This window comes from Leptodactylus fuscus, chromosome 11, assembly GCF_031893055.1.
Source record: "Leptodactylus fuscus isolate aLepFus1 chromosome 11, aLepFus1.hap2, whole genome shotgun sequence".
NCBI classification, from domain to species: domain Eukaryota; kingdom Metazoa; phylum Chordata; class Amphibia; order Anura; family Leptodactylidae; genus Leptodactylus; species Leptodactylus fuscus.
In genome coordinates this window covers 16661284-16681981 of record NC_134275.1, presented here as the reverse complement: position 1 = coordinate 16681981, position 20698 = coordinate 16661284, and the positions used below count along the sequence as shown (strand labels likewise).

General features: G+C 42.8%; 1 protein-coding gene across 1 annotated transcript in view; it reads right to left on the bottom strand.

The window, feature by feature from the left end:
- Positions 1–20698, bottom strand: part of LOC142184689 (relaxin receptor 1-like) — a 75056-nt gene that overhangs the window by 37695 nt on the left and 16663 nt on the right. Inside the window, exons 5-10 of the mRNA XM_075259744.1 lie at positions 20504–20575; positions 18764–18835; positions 16345–16416; positions 14044–14115; positions 11417–11491; positions 6425–6490 (exon numbers count right to left, since the gene is read on the bottom strand). Coding sequence (XP_075115845.1) covers positions 6425–6490; positions 11417–11491; positions 14044–14115; positions 16345–16416; positions 18764–18835; positions 20504–20575 — 429 coding nt within the window. The remainder of the gene's footprint in view (positions 1–6424; positions 6491–11416; positions 11492–14043; positions 14116–16344; positions 16417–18763; positions 18836–20503; positions 20576–20698) is intronic.

The following is a 20698-nucleotide window of genomic DNA, read 5'->3' as shown; positions in this document are numbered from 1 at the left end:
GACCATTTTAATTTTTGAAATTTTCTAGTAGTTGCTGCATTTCCCCCCCTTGGCTTATACTCGAGTCAATAAGTTTTCCCAGTTTTTTGTGGTAAAATTAGGGGCCTCGGCTTATACTCGAGTATATACGGTATATATCTGTTGAGCTCAAAAGAATTCTTGGAAAGAGTATATTTCTTCTAGTGCAAGGAAAGCGTACTATTCCCTAGTGAAGTGAACTTCATGAACAGACATTAGAATGCAAGACAAAATCCTCTCTATATGGTCCGTGACGCAAAGGGTCAACAACATCTCAAGATCCCCATTACTGAGCTACTGCTGAAGAGATTTCCTGATGGTTTTCTCTGGTATATTAATATTCTTATGGCATGCACATCCTCGCAGGTCAGGCTATATATGTCTTTTTTCTGGGCATGCCTTTCCATAGATTAGAAAACCAGTCCCCGCACGACTCTAGTATCAACTGACTTAATACCAGATGGTTTATTCTATATCGTATAATTTAACTCAGACAATATAATATTATTCACCTACTTGGATTGATTTCTAGGTTTTGGAAATTGGTTAAAAATGTATCTGACTTTATATCTTAAGTTATCCTATATATATCCTAATATTTTATAGGGACAATCTTCTTAAAGACTATACTTCAATTCAATCTATTTAATATAGACTTGCACATGGTGATAATCCTGCAGAAATTTGTCAATATGTGTCGCAACTGCACCGGGAAGAAATCGGTCGCTTGTTTTTGATCACATCTTATATGTAGTGTGAGAAGGTGACAGGCCGAGTGCTGGAGTCCAGGTATATCAGTCCCAGGTTTATGACCTATGTGTGGTCCAGGGTGGATCTGGAGTAGGTCTCAGCCCAGGTGTAGAACCTTGGCTCATTACTGGGCCAGTAAAGGCTGCAGTTCCTCCATTCCAGCGCAGTTCCATGAGGTGTATGGTTCTGTCCTGTAACCCTGAGTTCGATGAGACTATATTGCTCCTGTTTTGTTTGTAAGTAAACCACATGTATAGTTAGGTTATCTGATCTTAGTTGCTCAGACAAGCAGGATTTTAATTTTGTTTTTGCTTTGCATTTTTGCCTGAAGTTAAGGCTGTATTTTGTTTTGTTCATTTTGTGCCTGAAGTCCAGGTTTATTTATTTTTCTGTTTTATCGAAATAAACCAGTTTGCTGCAAATTTTGTGCCCCTGTCTTGTTTGGGTCCGCACCACTGCTTCTACCGAGCTAACTTCCCCACAATACACATAATCCAATTTTGCTCTTTTTCTAGTAACTTTGCTCACTAAACCTGAGGATTAGTGTCCCTTTCTTACAAAAACACTCAAACTATCATTTATATCTTGCTATGCAGTGGTAATACGTGCAGTATAGTACAAGCATTGTCATAAATGTATATTCCTGGTCTATAATTAGTGGATATATATACTATATATACAGTGACAGTGGATTAACAGCTAAATACACATGAATCATGCATAAAAGCCCCATAAATGTGTCTTCCCTACGGATTCGGTTGATGTCACAGCATCTCTCTGTGCTTCAGGGATTAACTTTGTTCCCAGCATCGGACTCTCAGTAATGCTTACAGTAATATTCTCATATTTCACGTAGGAAATAAACCATTAAAGGGATGTTCCAAGTCCTATTTAGTCCTTTGCAGAGGCTTAAAAAATAGAATATAAAACTGCAATCTATGCTCTATGTTTGGGGATCTATCGGAGAGTCTGTGGTCTGGCCCCATTGACTTTAGGCTGATGTGATGTTGCCGGACAGTCAGTGGTTGAGCAGTGATGCTTTGGTCAAACCGATCTCCATCACCCTGCTGATAAGCTCATGATGTGCACGGGTTTCTGCTTGGGGACGCCCCGAATGGAAACCTAATGTCCATTAAAAAAGCGGTTACCTTTGGAAACCTGCTGACCCAATAGACTATAATGGGGTCCGTGTGGTTTCCTTTCGAAAATTGCGATGAGAGCACAGATGTGAACCGAGCCTTAGTCTGGGCCATTCAGAGGTGAACCTAGCTTTTTTGCCGCCTGAGGCAGACGACAGAAAGCCGGGCGGCGTTAGCAGGCAGGGAGAGGACCTGCTCTCTGCTAAGCGTGAGGGGAGGCCGCTGGAGCCGCTGCATCCACAGGGCCTCCCCAATACACCGCTCGCTTCCCGTACCGTGCTGCCGAGACTGTCACGCTAAGCCAGTCCAGGATAGCTTGTCCTGGACTGGCTTAGGTCAGCAAAAATGCCGCCCCCCCCCCAGGGCCCTGGCATAGCGCCGCCTGAAGCGGTCGCCTCATGTGAGGTGCGGCGCTGGGGCCATTATAGCCATGGCTGTCTGGGACATGGTTGTGTTTGTATAACACGCCTGAACCTGGTCTTACAGGATGGAGCACTATCTAGAGAACAGCTATAGTTAATGAAAGCAGTCTATGGAGTGCCAGAAACCACCTGCATGGTGCATGGAGCCTTCTGCTTCCTTTACAGCCATTACATTGTAGAATAGATGTGAGATAAAACAAGGTTTTCATATTTTCGTGCACACTGAAGTGCCTTTTCTAATTTGCTAGTTCTAGTCCTCTTTGTATTTCCGACAGAAAAATATCCTTGAAGCAATTGTTGACACCATTGAGAAGTGGATATAATTATGTTCTCCCGCACTTTGCTTCTGAGCGAGCCGTAATTGATTTAAAGTTTCAGCATAAAAATGAACAAACTTTCTTTTTTTATTTTTGACATTCTCAAGGAGAAGAAAGAAAGCGGGAACCTGTCTGAGGAGGTCACAACATGACAACTGCAAGGCTAGATATTAGTTTTTATAGTTCCTGAAATCTTCTTTCCGTCATACACATCAGACGTTATACAGTCACAGCATGCTCAGCCATTGCTTATTGTCTCGCTGCATTAGCCAAGAAGGCAGAACAAGTTTACGACGTGTTTATTTGCACATGTTGGTTTTGCCGTTTTTTTGCCTCGTGTACATTTCCTAATAATAATATGATTTCTAGAAAATAGATAATTCTTAATTATCAGCATTAAATATTTTCTTCTTTACCCATAACAAATCATATAATGGCTTGTAGAGATGAGCGAGTAGTATTCGATTGAGTAGGTATTCTATAGAATACTACGGTATTGGAAATATTCGTACTCGATCGAATACTACTAGCTACTCGCAGTAAATATTCGATTCAGAACTAGCTTTGATTGGCCGAATGCTGTACAGTGTATAGCATTCGGCAAATCAACGCTGGTTCTGCAGCAGGCTCTTCGTTCCTAGTCGGGGGAGCTGGCAACTTGCTGTTACGAGGGAGCTTACTTTTTCTCATAGGAATGCATTGACCGGCATTGATTGGCCAGTGTACAGTATTCAGCCAATCAACGCTGGTTCTGCCGGAGGCTCATCTGTGAGGAGACAGCAGTCTCCATTGAGGTCCAATCTTAGACTCCGCCTCCTCACGAGCCTCTGGCAGAACAAGCGTTGATTGGCCGAATGCTGTACACTGGCCAATCAACGCTGGTCAATGCATTCCTATGAGAAAAAGTCAGCTCCCTCGTAACAGCAAGCTGCCAGCTCTCCCGACTAGCAAGGACGAGCCTGCTGCAGAACCAGCGTTGATTTGCCGCAGGCTCATCTTTGCTAGTCGGGAGAGCTGGCAGCTTGCTGTTACGAGGGAGCTTACTTTTATCAGCGCAACTGCAAGCGCTGTGCAGTTAAAGCGCACGGACCCCATAGACTATAATGGGGTCCGTGCGCTTTAACTGCACTGTCCTCCTCCTAAACACTCTCCTCCTGCTACTCATGGACTTGGTGACTCTCCTTTAGTCGAACAGCGGTTCCCCATGAAATGAGCATTTTTTCCCATAGACTATAATGGGATTCAATATTCGATCAAGTAGTTGAATATTGAGGCGCTACTCGAAATGAATATTGAATCTCGAATTTTTCACTGTTCGCTCATCTCTAAATGGCTTGACTTAGAGAATTTACAGGCGGTGGTGTAAATCCCGCGGTAGGGGTTGCCACAGGGCCCGGGACGTTAGGGGAGTAACTATCGATAACAAACTGAATTTTATATGGAAGAAACAATTCAACATTTGATGACTTTGCGCCGGTCTTAATATTGTGAGCACTGGCGGCAGATATGAAGAATTATTAAGAGCATCTGATCTCTTATTATGTTATTTAGATTACTTTTATATCGCCAACATATTCCACAGCGCTTTTACAGATCTCTTGATAATTTTGGTGCATGACAAGAGGTCGTGTGTGCTAAAATTGAAATCTATGGCGTTCAGGCGCTAGCGTATATCACAGGTAGAACGTGTCAGTTTTCTGATTTGCATTACAGCAAATGTGTCGGGCACAGGCTGAGCCTTCCATGGCTTTATCCTTAGTCTCATGTACAGTATAATCCATCAAGAAGGGCTTAAAGGAATATTTCAGGACTTTAATATTGATAGCCTATTATGTTTCCCAATCCATGTACCCTGACTGATCAATCATATAAAGGGGCTGCAGTGCAATAGAACTAGCTTAGCTCCAAATACTGTATAGTACTCTCATTGTCCAAAAAAAATAATAAAAAAAATAAATAAATAATAATAATAAAAATAATAAGAATAATAATAAATATGATGCACCTAGCTAGAAATGTCATATTGCTGAAAAACTCAACATTCAATTATGTCTCAGGCAGATATGCAAATGGTTATAGGTGGGGTCTGATTAGACACTGGGTCTCACCATCAACGAACTTCTCCCACTTCCATATAGATAGACTCCCAAAGGTAACTTTTGGGTAGAGTACTTCTTAGTGAGATATTGTTGACTGCTAATTAAGCCTCTACAACTCGCCTGGTTGGCAGAAAGGATGTGTCATAGGAAAGAGCAAAGCAGGATGGACGTTCTGACGAATTGCCTGCCATCAAGGCCATTGTGACCTAGTTGTTGGGAGCAGTGGTTATAAAAGGGCTTGCACACACGGCTAACAATCCCTCCCTGTCTCTGCCCGGACCATTTCCAGATACTTATCCAAAAGGAAATTTGACGTGATAGCACTCCATTGCCTGTCCTGCCATTGACAACCAGTCGTCATTTGCAGTGGTGACATGGACTGCTACAAACTGGAACAATATTGCATTTAGTGACATATCCCGATTTGATTTGGGAACCGATAACCATCAAGTTCAAGTATGAGAAGCTTCTTGTTTCCTCTCTATTGCGTTATTTCTTTTCCCAATGAGTGTACATGTAGTAGTAGCATTACGTGAATGGAACTGAGCTCGCCTTACACTTCCCAGGCGCCAGTAATCTCATATCCTAAGGCCAGGTCATCAATATTCTGGAATATTGGAAGTTCCGGAATACCCCCTTAACTTCAAAGACAAAATTACCCAAATGGTGTCTTATTCTTAGGATCCTGCCTAAAACTTATTTTTGCAACTTTTTAATAAATTACCAGTATAATGTCACATAGTCTTAATTCTTAATTCTGTCTTAACTCTTAAGTCTTAACTCTTAATTCTGTAATATTTTGTTTTAACAATGTAAAGAGACTGCAAAGAGGATGACTCGCATGCCGAGAGGGTTTTTCCTACACATTATAGACTCATGAGTTGTCAAAATACTATGCAGAACTCCCTGGAAATTCCTTACACTCCTAAATTGTTATAAGATGACCCTATGACAAGTGTGAAACCTCCTGATCCTTATTATACATCAAAGAAGGATACATATGGCAACATTTTGGCAATGTGGTGATGGTATATATCATAGCACAATCTTATAGTCATTCCAGTAATGTTGCGAGCTTCGTGTAAACTTTGAAGCTAATAAAAACTTTTGCAATACTGCGCACCCATAGTTGTATCAGAAAGGCTGATCCCTATCTTCTATACATTTCCTTGTTTTCGGTTTATTATATTTGGTTTTCCCTCCAGGTTATCCCTTCTCTTGCTGATTCTGGCTTTAGACGTGACTTTAGGGACTAGACCAGCTGTGGCTATTCCTATCTTTAAATTAATTGTTCAGTCTGTTTTTGTAAGGTTCTTCATTTTCTAGTGAAACATTGTATCTCTTCTACTTTTTGTTGTTTAGTTCCTCCCTGTTATCTCTTCTTGCTAGCAGTGAAGTAAAACATTCTTCTTCACAGTAAGAGGCGGAAACTGCACAGACTCAATACCGTCAAGTCCGGATAGTTTAGCACAGTAGGAAGATTGTAAGTAAAATGTACCAATGCAGTTTAGAATGTAAGTAGCAGATAGCAGTCCTATATCTTTAGTCTCTGACTTTATAGCAGAATTGAATACCTGCATCAATAGAAATGACCCACAGGCAAACTGCGCCCATTGCCCACTGTGTTAAAAGCATAGAAGCAAAAAAATCAGGATTTCCAGTAAGCAGGGTATACTCACAGCACAGTTATACACTCTTGAAAGACAGATTCATGAATGGTACGCATCTGATTCCCTTCCAAGTCCCTAAGAACAAGAAAACTATGATTTAGCAAGAAGAGTATGAGACAACATCAATTTTAGAAAACTTCCATTATGTAGAATTTACAGGTATAGAACATATCCACCAGGGTGGAGACAAAAGCAGTTCTTACCGAATGTCTTTCATGGATGTTTTTATGAATCATATTGCTAATGTACAACAACTATATCATGATCATGTTCATACATAAAGAGGAAGTTGACCACATTAACACTGGGGTACAGTATTAAAGGCATATTGTTGGCCCCCTCCAGGGCATCTCAATGCTTTCTGTGTAGTCATGGCCCCCGGGGCAAACTGCAATGTAGTCTTGTATTTTGTAAGCCACTCACCTTCTGCAAGAAACAAGTCTCTTTAGGACTGGTGCACATCTGTGTTCGGTATTCTGTTAGGGAACAGAATACCAAATGCATTGAAATCGGTGAGCAATGAAAGCACATGGAGCCCATAGACTATAATGGGGTTCGTGTGTTTTCCGCATGGTGTCCGCACGAATCATGTGGAGAGGAAAGTAGTTCATGAAATACTTTTCTTTCCAAATGAATCGTGGGGAAAACACACAGACCCAATTATAGTCTATGGGGTCCATGTGCTTTCATTGCTCACCGCTTTTTAATGTGTATCCCGAACGGAATACCGAACGCAGATGTAAACCAGGTCATAATCACACATGACTCATCAATACATAAGCAACAGTATATTTGGACAAAGTCTCCCATGAACAAGGATTTCCTCCTTTCATTCCCCAGATATTTGTATAAGTTCATATCACAAATAACATATGAGATCTCTGAGTAAATGTCCTTCAGAGGGGTTGCCCAGGAACTGAATTTAATGGATATAGATGGTCTATAGGTCATCAACATCATATTGACTGGGGTCCAACACCAGGACCCCATCCCAATCATCGGTTTTGGCCACCAAAAGTTATATAATAGGTATACGGCCAGAAGCAGTCCTGCTCCTATTCAAGGATCTCCATACGCTTTATACATCTTCTGGTCTGTACAGTGTGGCATTGGCACCTGGAACAGTAGCTCCACATCTATTTGCTTGAATAGAAGGGCTGCTTCTGGCTGTATACCTAGTATTTGGCTTCTGGTGGCCAAAACAGATGACCGGGAGTCCGGGACAATGTCTGGGTAGCTGACATCAACCAGTCTAATACTGATAACATATCCTGTGGAGAGATCATCTGTATCAATTACCTTTAGATCCTGGACAACCTATTTAACCAATGTTCTTTAAATTAAGTCTCCTGCATATTTTCCTCAACATACTCCTTGAGAAACATGCTTCTGGCAAAGTTTGTTCTAAGCAAAGTATAATAGCAAAGCTCTTTACAGAGAAAAAAAACAAAACAAGCAAAGGTCAGTATGGTGCAATGTAGACTGCAGACAGAGGGGTACAGGGGCTTGCAAAAGTATTCATGCCCCTTGAACTTTTTCACATTTTGTCACCTTACAACCACAAACATATGTATTATATTGAGATTTTAAGGGGATATCATACAGAAAAGGACCTATCCAACCAACTTCTACAGAAGTATCAAATGGATAAAAGGATCCGCGCTTACCAACCGTAGTTCTTGTTGCATTCGTTTATTAAAGCCTCACACACAACGCGTTTCGAAACCGGAAGCTGGTTTCTTCTTCAGGTGCACAAGATGTCCTTTGTGCACCTGAAGAAGAAACCAGCTTCCGGTTTCGAAACGCGTTGTGTGTGAGGCTTTAATAAACGAATGCAACAAGAACTACGGTTGGTAAGCGCGGATCCTTTTATCCATTTGATACTTCTGTAGAAGTTGGTTGGATAGGTCCTTTTCTGTATAGTACCATGCATACGTGTTTTCACGGTTAAGATCTGCCAGCTACTAGCCATTTTGTCTATGAAGTGATATTTGAGTGCTGTGATCACTTCACAGCGCTTAAAGGTGATTATATGTTGAATAATACTTTGTGGAATCACTTTAAAAGGGTAATGCACAAGGTGCCGCGCGGTGCTCTCTCTTCTGTTTTCTTTAAGGGGATATCGTCACTCCTTGGGGAGAGACCACCATATAGGTGTGTGGAGACTTATTAAGCCTTTAGCACCCCACTTCGCAAGAGACCATGGGAAGAATATGCAAATCTGTCTTCCATGATGTAATTAGGAAGTCAGCTGCTGCCTCAGTGTTGCAAACCAATAGAGGGCGCTCACTGGAATGTGCAAGCCTGTCTTCCCTGATGTAGTTAGGAAGACAGAATTCCAGTGAAATAGCCCAATAAAGGCTGCTCCCTTTAGCATCATGCTCAACCTTCCAAGAGGCCTTTGTTTTGCAATGACGCTGGGATTATTACCAGGTATAGTTATTTCACTGGAATTCTGTCTTCCTAACTACATCAGGGAAGACAGGCTTGCACATTCCAGTGAGTGCCCTCTATTGGTTTGCAACACTGAGGCAGCAGCTGACTTCCTAATTACATCATGGAAGACAGATTTGCATATTCTTCCCATGGTCCATTGAGATTTTAAGTGATAGACCAACACAAGGGGGCCGATAATTGTGAAGGGGGAAGGAAAATGACACATGGTTTTCAAAATTTTAATCAAATAAAAATCTGAAAAGTGTGACGTGCAAAAGTCTTCAGCCCCCTGTACTCTGACATCCCTAAATAAAATGAAGTGCACACAATTGCCTTCAGAAATCACTTATTTAGTTAATAGAGTCCAACTGTGTGTAATTTAGTCTCAGTATAAACACACCTGCTCTGTGAAGGCCTCAGTGGTTTGTTAGATAACACTAGTGAACAAACAGCATCATGGAGACCAAGGAACTCACCAGGTCAGAGATAAGGTTGTGGTTATTGAAATATATCCAAAGCTCTGAGCAAACCAAAGAGCACTATTCAATCCATCATCCAAAAATGGAAAAAGTATCCTACATCTACAAACCTACCAAGACATGGCCATCACCCTAAACTGACAGATTGAGCAAGGAGGGCACTGGTCCACACATGTTAAGTATAAATCCTAAAAGACGTCTTTGTTACAATCATCTTTTCATGTTTTAGAGAAAACAACGTTTAATAAGGAGTCAGAAATTGGGAGACCTATTACAGAGCGGCTCCCCGCTGGGTTCTCCCCACCTGACTCAGCGTGATTGACACGTCTCTCCCATAAGAACAGTAAATAGGGAGAAATCTGTCAATCAAGCTGAGCCAGGTGGGGAGAAGCCAGCAGGGAGTTGCCCCAAGACATTTCTGCTTGTTTGTAAATGATGTTTTCTGTGCGGCGTCTTGGCTCTTCAGAGTAAAACATATTTGTTGGTAATCAGGGAATCTGTCGGGATTCCATGCGGTCTGTGGATCTGACAGAACGTACTAACACAATATGTTGATAATGACTTCAGATGAGCCCATTATCCCATTGCTGCTACTTTGATCATCTATCTAAATCAGGTATTGCCAGTAAGTACTTTTTGGGAAATACAATTTAACTGGGCGCCATTTAGTAGGCACAATCACAATAGCACAGAAGTGTATACCACTCTGTTCACACCACAAATGCGAAATCTGTTCTTGGGACATGAGGACCTGGGGATGTCAGTGATGCAAGTTATGGTAGTTACAACAGTCTCCAGATGGGTCCATGAGCAGTCTCCAATGAGGATCACTGAGCACGGAGGATGTTCCCCCAATGCTCTGAGCTCCATTTAATGCTTGTACTTGATCCTCTCCTCCTCTTCTCTGGAACTTGTGCCTTGCACATGCCTCTGACACCGTGCTGTACCTATTGTAAGAGTGTGAACCTAGAGGGCGCTGTAGAGTGACCAAAATCAGGGTTAAAAAGGACCCTGACCACACCCATAGCAGAGAAAGGGGCTCAACTCCAGAGGGAGTGCACACAGCAGGAGAATGCAAGAGCAGGTGGACTGGACCAGTTGGAGACAGACAGGAGTTCTGTCCCAAGAAGACTGGATTCCAAGAGGAGCCCAACTCCAGAGAGGGAGTGCTGCTTGTGACCTGCAGGAGCAGTTAGATCTTGGACCAGTTAGAGACAGAGGGGAGGTCTGTCCCAAGAGAACTGGTGTCCAGAAAGGACTTTGAGCCAGACTGGTGAGAAGAAACCTCAGAGTATCTTGCCCTTGGTAGATTAGTCAGGGTTCAAGAAGTGAGGTATTGCCCTGTGTGTGGGCCAGGCTGTTTGCTATTTTTGTTCCTGTTGTAAGCTGAAAAAAGCCACTTACTTTGGTTTGCATCTGCTGTTTATTTGGCACCCAGCGCCACCAACACTTCTGTAATTCCAGGAAAACTGTTTACCTTTGATGCAAATTACCCCCAATTGTCACACTAGCTAAAATATCAGGCATGCACAATCTGATCTGCCACTCCAGGTTCAGGCAGAGCTGACTGGGCTTGCCATTTTGTGGTGGTCTGCTAAACAAGCATACTGCGCTCATATGCTCAGCTCTCCAGAACACCACAAAATGGTGGCCTGGTGTAATGGACTACCACAAAATGGCCACTCGGGCATGCACATTCGGCTCTGCCCGAACCCGCAGTGGCGGAACGGATTGCAAATGCCTGAGATAAGTACAATGCGGCGTCAGAGGCTTTTGCAAGGAACAAGTTCTGGAGAAGCGGAGGAGGGAAGGGGCGGTGGACAGGTATGACATGGGGGTGCTCGGAGCGTTGGGGAATGTCTTCAGTGCTCCGTGATCCTCATTAGCATATCAGAAGAAAACAAATTTTGAAGAAATGGCAGGGAGATGGAGATAAGATAAGATGCAAAGGAGGAGTCCATAACTCATGGATGGACGGCCACATTGTAGCCATCATGGAAAACTGAATAAAAAGCTTCTAATAAAGGCAGCCATTGAAGAATAATCCATAAATCATGGACTACGATGTATTACAAGGGTTACTCACAGCCAGTTCAGACGAGGCATTTCTGAACATAAGGAATTCTTTGGGATTTCGCTGATAGAATTATTCAGCATATACCTAAATAAGAGCAGAGACAAATATCATCTCATTGGTATTATACAGTCTAATATATGGCGATACCACCCAACATTTCACGACAATGAGGACATAGAAGCGGTTTAGTAAAGAATTATTCGTAGAGATTCATGGGACCTGTCAGATAGAACATGTTATCAGATCCAAGGGCGACATATTATAAAACAGATAAGCTTCAATATACTGTATGTTCTGTACTATGTAACAGGCGTAATGGTGGCACACTGGAGCAGGAATGGTATTGGCACGCTGTTTCAGATATGGTACCATGGCAAACGTGATTGGCACTGTAATAGGCATAGTAGTGGCACATTTTGGCAGGAATGATATTGACACATTGTTGCAGATAGAGGAGTGAATCGAACCTGACGAAGTGGAATTCGATCCAAATTTCAGGAGATATTCGATTCCCATCAATTCTGGATTTGTGGTAATGAATCGCAATTTTTCCTAAAATGGCCACTGCACATGTTAGGACAAGTGGCAAGAAACTCTGGGAAAGTGAGATCACCCACAATGCCATGTGTGCAACCAATCAACCTTGTGATAAATCCCCTCCGCCATCTTGGATTCAGGCATATTCCAATGCACTTAGTGCAGGGAGAGACGTCAGCAGGTGCTAGGGAAAGTGGTAGAATAGACTTGAAAACTGATATATTGCTCAATTGAAGTTCAGGGAAAGAGTATTAGAAGTGTATGGAAAGGATAGGGAGGAATTTATGCAGAGTATTGAAGCAGAACAGGGTTCATATGGGGTGTTTGCAGCCTGGGAAATAGGAACAATCCTACTACACCTTGGTGACTCACTGTATTGTTTCACTACCACTGCATACTCCTTATTCATGTTACTGCAAGACGTGGTGTTCTACACCACTATACAGGCTCTTGTAGCCAGGAAACGGCTGTTTTTTTTTTTTAACGTTATTCACCACAAATTAATTCTGATAATTTGGCAAAAGGCTGAATCAAACTTTTGAAAAAAAAAATCACACATCTCTAGTTGCATGCATTTTAGTGAGGCACTGTAACAATGATGTTGGCAGAGCACTGGCAGGCAATGGGACATTGTGTCTGGCATTGGGGGAGGCGTTATACTATATTTGTACCCTACCGCCTTTCTATATCACATGAATATTACACATTGGAAGTGTACAGTAAAAAAAAAATATACTCTAAATTATGGGTTCATCTTATGTTCAGGTACGTCTTTCATTCTGAAAAATATGGAACTTGAATTTCATACTTTGAAATTCCTGTTTATTATGCGCTCAGGAGTCCAGTAGGCGGTCTTACTTACTTATTATTTGCTATCTCTATACCACTTCTGCAAAAAAAACACAGGACTGCCCTCTGTAGAGCCAAGTCAAAAATAGGCAGGAATTTGATTGAATAAAGTATGTTAGGCCTCATTCACATCTGCGTTGGTAATCCGTTCGGGGGAGTCCGCATGGGGACCCTCCTGAACGGACTACCGAATGCATTGGCAAGTGGTGTGCAGTAAAAGCACACGGACCGTATAGACTATAATGGGGTCCGTGTGCTTTCTGCACTGTCTTTGCACTGAATATGCGGACAGAAAAGTAGTTCACAATCTACTTTCCTGTCCGCATGACTCGTGCGGAAAGCGGACCCCATTATAGTTTATTGGGTCTGTGTGCTTTCACTGCACACCGCTTGCCAATGCATTCGCTAGTCCGTTCATGGGGGTCCCCATACGGACTCCCCGAACGGATTACCAAACACAGATGTGAACCAAGGTTTACACTGTACCCCTTCCCTTACAGTATAAACCAATTTACTGCATTTTTTGCTCTACAGGCAAAACTGTGACACTTTGTAATTTCTCCAACTCCCTTTACACTTTAAGGCTGGGGCCCCACGGACCGGAAACACCGTGATTTGCCCGCAGCGGAGACGCTGCAGGAAAAATCGCGGCGTTGTACAGTGCAGGCAAAGTGGATGGGATAAAGCGAATCCCATCCCCACTTTGCGGAAAAGATCGCAGCGCGGACACGTCATGTCAATTATATCTACGGAAACGCCGGCGGCTTTCCTGTAGATATAATGTTAAGAGAAAGTCCGCAGAGGAAATGCGGTTCTTTCCGCAGCGTTTTGGCGCTGCGATTACGGCTCGTGGGGCCTTAGCCTTAAGAAAAGTGGTTATAGGAGGGTGGGGATATAAGAAAGCAATGTCTTATAAATTCCACCAAGAAACTGATGTAGGTTGCAATTTAGAAAACCTTCCGACTGGTCTAACCTACAATTGTGGCACACACGCCCGAGGACAGCGCTTCTTAATAACTTTGGCGCATCACACGCCAGCACAAGGAATTGATTAAGACTGGCATAGGAAATGCGCGTTTTAATAAATTCCGATTATTACTTTATAATTTCTTTCAGGTGCTAATGAATAAAAGAAATCAAAGCAGCGCAGAGTTCTCTGTAAGAGTGAGTAGACCCTGCGCTCACGTCACTAGTCCCTGATGAATTAGACTAATCTTCAATAATAATTATCTCTAAGTGAAAAGACTTACAAGAAATAAAGAGAATTCAAACCGGTAAAAGCTCCAGGGACGATCCGAGCGACTCTGTTATTATCCAATATCCTGCAAAAGATACAACGAAACGTTAAAAAATTATATTGAACATACAAAATATTGGAAAACCGTTTTGGAGGAAATAAGCTGCGGAAGATGTAGTCTGAGAGGATGTGATGGATGACACGGATGGTGGTAAGGGAGGGGATATGGGAGGTTTGCTACATAATATAATCAATACTAATATTCGTTAGTCTGTCTTATAGTAAACAGACGATATTTTGTTTAAGGCCGCATTCGCACAAATGGTGGGGAAAGTGGCCATAAAAAATTTAATTTTTCACAGCCACTTTGTAACCGAGAAGTAATTGTTGTGATGGATCCCCAAGGGCAAGAGGGGGCGGATTTTGGCGAGGAATCCACCTCAAAATCCGCCCAATCACAATAGAGGTCTATGTAGACCGCTAGCGATCTTTTTTTCTGCAAGCGGTTTGTTGCCGCTCACGGAAAGAAAAAGCGAGCTGCCCTTTCTTGTGGCGGCAAAAATTGCCGTGGCACTTCCGCGTCAAGACAATCCCTTCTGACTAGGCCCATTTATTTGGGCCTACTCCGGAGTGGGAAGCCGCAACTGTCCGAAGCCGCAACAGTCGCAGCTAGCTGCAGCAGGCGCATTGTGGTCCTGATTCTTACACAGCTTCCCGCGTCAAAATCAGGACTAAAATACACGGTTACTAGCCCCTTAGGGCCAGTTCACACGTTGTTAGGTGGTTGAGGAATTTGGTCGGGAAAACATCCACTTCAGGAATTAGGAAGCGTTTTTTTTAGGCGTTTTTGTTTTTCTCCTCCAGCACAGTGAATGGACCTTGAAAAAACAGCGTTGCAGTTTTTGACGCAGTTTTTGCCAAACCCGCGTTGAAAAACGCGTCAAAAACTGCGACGCAGTTTTTCCGCCTCCCATTAAGTCCCGTTACTTTCCACCGGATTCCGCCTGTAGAAAGGTCATGTTGCTTCTTTTTTCCACTAGCGGAAAAAAACGCTAGCGGAACGCTAGCTACATAGGACTCTATTGTTTTGAGACAGATTTTGACGCGGATTCCGTTTCACTACATGCGAACTAGCCCTTATACCTTTGCAGTGTATGGAGGGATCTGGGAAAACCGGTAAACCTAGAACATGACTGATATTGTGATAGTCTGTTACAACTTAGTATTGGTTATGTGAATACCGTAATTTACAAAAACGCTATGGTTTTTGAAATCGCAGCATGTCCGCTGTGGATCATTTTTTTGCACCGCCATAATCCCATCCACTTTGCAGGTAATGTACAATGCAGGGTTTGCTGTGGCGACAAAATTGTGTTGTTTACGCTAGGTGGGGCCTTGTCTCAAGGGATTTTCCAGTCTAAATATATTGTCAATATTGTCAGATCTGCAAGGATTGATACCTGCAACCCCCATCGGTTAGCTTAGAAGCCAATACACAGAGAATAGGGCAGGTAGCAGACAGCTCTGTTCTCTGGGTCTGTGGGAACCCTCACCAAAAATTCATTGTGGAAAAAACGGAATGTGTCAACTTTCTAACAATCAAAAATCTTAAGGAATCGAGCTGCATCCTATGTCAGATGTCTCCTGTACTTCTTCTATACAGGTTATGTCACTGTATGAAACAAGGAATAGCAGAGCAGCCTAGAAAAACACAAATTTCACTGACTGATCTGCAATGAGTTATGGGAAATGGTAATCAGAATTAGTCGCGCACCTAGAGATGAGGGAATCGATTTGCCACGGTTTAGGATTCATCAAATTTTGGCTTATTTTCTGGACATCAATGTCCAACTTCAGGCAGCAAGTTATTCTATAAAGAGTTATTTGATATGCAAACAGCTGCCAGTCACAGCTATGATTAAAACGTATGCAAAAGCGTTTACGTCTGTCGGATATTTATAGGACTTTGAGTTGCCTCGTGTCTCTAAATGGCCATATTTCCAACAGTTTATTGGATGGGTAATCAATACGTGATTGGTGGGGGTTTGACACCTGGGACCGCCACCGATCAGCTGCTTGAAGAAGCTATGACTTGGTATTCAGTAAAGAGGCCAAAGCTCTCAACGGAATACTGATCGGTGAGGTGACGGGTGTCAGACCCTCACCTTAAAGACAGCTCATCCGTATGTACGGTATGGCCAAGAAAATGCCTTTGATTCCAGTTATTGGTTTCCCATTGGTAAGACTTAGATGTCTTACTGCAGTTTTGGAGATCATGAATGAGGTTAGATTAAATATATTATTACCAACTTACAGCCATTCCAATGAATGAAGATCTCGGAAGACTTCCGCCTTCAGAACCTTGATACGATTATCGCTAAGAAAGCTGGTGCAAAAAAATAAAATAAAAATAAAATTCTGGTTATTGTGGCCAGAAAGAGACATCAGAACCATAAACTAAACAGGAGTATACAGTACTGTATAGGAGTTTTTTTGGCAGCGGATTTTGACGCGGAGTCCGCCTCAAAATCCGCTACCAAAAACAGCTTCAATGGGAGCCGCTTGTTTCTTATATTTCCGCTAGCTAGTAGCGAGTTGCCCCAACTTGTTGCAGATTCCATGGCCCATTCATTGGAGCCTATTCTGGAGTGGAATGGCATGACAGGATGCCGGTGCGCTGCATCGGAATACTGAGACGGAATGTTCACACGCGGAATCCATATTACCTTAAAAATGTGTGGGGAAAAATGCTGCAACGTAAAGATGTTTGGAACAACAAATTCCTATATAAACTGTGTGTACAAGTGTAACTAGAAGAATTGATATGCAAATCTGACTTCCATGATGTAATTAGGAAGCCAGTGCCTCAAAAATACACACCAAAAGAGGGCACTGACTGAGAATGTGCAAGTCTGTCTTCCATGATGTAATCAGGAAGACAGAGTCTCAGTCAAGACATCCAAAAGAGGGCGCTCCCTTTAATATCATGCCGACCTTCTCAGAGGCCTTTGTTTGCAATGATGTTGGGATTATACCAGATACAGTCTTCTCAGCCAAGGACAGCTGTTTCGATGTATTTGCATCTCATCAGCTTGGCGCAGAGAGGACTGATCTGGCAAAGGTGAGAGGCTTAGACAGGGTTGAGGGGATACATCATGGAAGTCAGATTTGCATATTCTTCCCATGTTCCTTTGCAGTGGAGCACTCATGGCTTAACAAGACTCCACACACCTTAATGGTGGTTCTCTCCTTATGGAGTGACGATATCCCCTCAACCCTAGAAGAATTGATGGAAGGCAAAGGACGGTCATACCGGATATTGATAGGATTTTGATTTCTCTTTTGTTCATTCCATTCATTTTATTCGTTGACAAAGATTAAACTGTTAACACTTTGGTTCCTGAAAGCATTCTTACTTTGCAGCACTTTTTCACTACTACCTAAAACTTTTGCACAGTGCTGTATGTCTGGGGCTTACATTCCTATAACATGTGCGAGCCTAGCCTCATGTATATGCTTTTTTACAGCTGACCAGGGCTCAAACTAGTGCAATGAGATCTGAGGACAAGTTAGCTTAGGCCAGGTTCACGTCTGCACTGGAGTCTCCATTGGACACCCCGTCACAGTGTCCACCTGAAAATTGGAGGACTTTTTCCGACGGACAACGGATACCTGATGGACCCCATTATAGTGTTTCACATCTTTTTGTTAGGTTATGCCTAACTCATTAACTTTGTTCTGTATTTCCCCTACAAAATAGGACACAATCTGCATCTTGTATGGATACCTCTGTATACAAATCACTAATAATGGACTGTTACTAATACTCTGGATCACTGTGAGGCCTGGTTCACATCTGTCGGTAATCCATTCGGGGAGTCTGCATGGGGACCCGCCCGAATTTACTCCCGAACTCACTGGGAAGCGGTGTGCAGTGAAAGCACATGGACCCCATAGACTATAATGGGGTCCGTGTGCTTTTCGCATGGTCTCCGCATGAGTCATGTGGACAGGAAAGTAGATCGTGAACTACTTTTCTGTCCGCATGTTTCATGCGGAGACCATGCGGAAAGCACACGGACCCCATGATTATAGTCTATGGGGTCCATGTGCTTTCACTGCACACCGCTTGCCAATGCATTCGGTAGTCCGTTCGGGCAGGTCCCCACACCAAGGATTCTAAAGGTAGGGGAAGAATAACCTTTCTTAAGGCTACTCCGACTTGGGCTTAGTTAAAAAGGGATTCTAATGATAGAATCCCTTTAAAATAGAACATGGGTAAATTAGGAAAATGCATTATTTTCTGTTTTAACAATTTTTTCATATAAAGGTGTTACGAGATTAATTTATATTGCTCAAATTATAACAGAGAACATATTGTGCAACATGAAGGCCTAAAAGTCCCTGGTGATGACGGGGTTAAATATCTGCTGGTGACGCCCACAGACGTAAATAGCTTTAGCATATTTCTATTTTGTAGAGATAATTGTGATGCATATAAGATTTCCTTGGCGTACAGTCGGAGCCCTGACTGACACCATGATTACTTGTCTTTAGAATCTTCTTTGTGCCGCAGTCTTATAAATACGCGCAGCTCATTACCGTCGCCAATAAACTGTCTGTTACAGTCTTTGACTTTCCTAGTAACTCCACAGATCATCTGAGTGTCTCGGACTGTCTTCACACACTATAGACAATTCTAAAGTCTGGCCACAGGTTATCTTGCCACTTACAGCATCTTTAGATTGAATAGTCCCGAGAATGTCAGGTGTGAGATCACTCGCAGTTTGTTGTTCTGAAGGAGTCTGGTACAAGGACATAGAAATGGAGTATTGTTATTTGGTTTGGAACAGAAATGCAATTATTACACGGCTTTAGGCAACATAACACATGATTCTTCCAACATTGAGAACAAGAACATTGCCAGGCGGAGTCACCTCACCGAGGTCAGGTCATCTGCAATGAAGTTTCTGCTTGACTCTATATGGCTACATTGCAGGTGTTTTTACATACTATGCTGCATTTCCTCCGGCTAATGCAAAGAAGGGAGGTACAGTAGACAAATAAAAAGAGATTTTATTGGGCTGAGGTCTTGTATAGGCCTCAGCCCAGGTGTGGGTCCTGAGGTTTGTTACCAGAGCTTGCACTTCAGGACAGATCCTGGGAGCAAGAAGGAGTGCCTGGGTCTGTCCTGACACTGAGAGTCTATTGAGACTGTTTTGTGCTCTTTTCTTAAGATTTGTTTGATAGAGATGATCGAGTAGGTGTTCGATCGAATACTACGGTATTCGAGATACTCGTACTCGATCGAACACTACTAGCTGTTCGAAGATTAAGGTTCGATGCAGAACCAGCGTTGATTGGCAGAATGCTATACATTCTGCCAATCAACGCTGGTTCTTCTCTTACCTTTCCGAAGTCGTCTTCGCGCTGCGTCCCCGCGTCTTCTTCCGGGTGGAATTCACTCTGCCTAGGCATCTGGCCTAGGCAGAGCCGACTGCGCATGCACGGGCATGCCCTCGCATGCGCAGTCGGCTCTGCTCAGGTGTCAGGCCGGGCAGAGCCAACCGCGCATGCACAGTCGGCTCTGCCTAGGCCCCAATGCCTAGGCAGAGTGAATTCCAGCCAGAAGACGCCACGGGGGCGCTGTGCCGGGAGAAGACTTCAAGGGGAATGCAGCCCGACCGTCACTCGTGGACTTGGTAAGTATAATTGTATCGAATTTTGCCTACCCCTGAAACGAGCATTTCCCCCCATAGACTATAATGGGGTTCGAAATCCGAACAGTGTGCGGCTGTTCGAATCGGATTTCGAACCTCGGACATTTTAGTGTTTGCTCATCTCTATTGTTTGATTGCTAGTAAGCCACCTGTATAGTTAGTACTATTTGTGAAGTTAGTGCTCAGACGAGCAGGATTTTGTTTTGTGTTCTTTTGCCTGAAGTTAGGGCTTTATTTTATTTTGCTCATCTTTGTACCTGAAGTGAAGGTTTGTTTATTTAGCTGTTTTTTTCTAAATAAACCTGTTTGCTATAGACTTTGTATCCCTGTCTCTGACTGGTTGGGTTGCACCGTTGCTTCTACCGAACTTGAAATCGGCTTGGCAGCTCTCCGCACACGGCATTCCGAATGAACAGAATGGGATTGTATTGGTGTTACAATATTTCTACATTTTGAGCAACACTTTTAATTTCGCCCAGGCCACTTGTTTTCAAAACATGTAAGTTATTCCTTTTTCCAATTCCCCCCACTTTTTAAGGTTCCTGTTCTTAATAAGTGCAAACCTGTAAAAGCTAAAACCTGTCATGATTATAGCCAGCTGTAGAAGTCAGAGCTGTAATACACGTAATGGAATTGTCCAAGTAGAAACACTTATGGCATGTGGATTGGACATGCCACTAATATCTGATTGATAGCGCCCAACCACGGACACCTCACTAATACCATTGGGAATACCATTGTATGGTCACTTACAGTTTCTCCAAATCTTGGTATTCCTGAAAGACTCCATCGGGCAAAGCTTTGATTTTATTGTCCTTCAGATCGCTAAAGAAATACAAAAGTCACAAATCATCAAACATGTACAACATACCATTCATAGAAGGTTGTAGGAAGCTGAAATGTCTGTTACATGAATCAATTGAAGGACACGCTATCTTAATGGATACG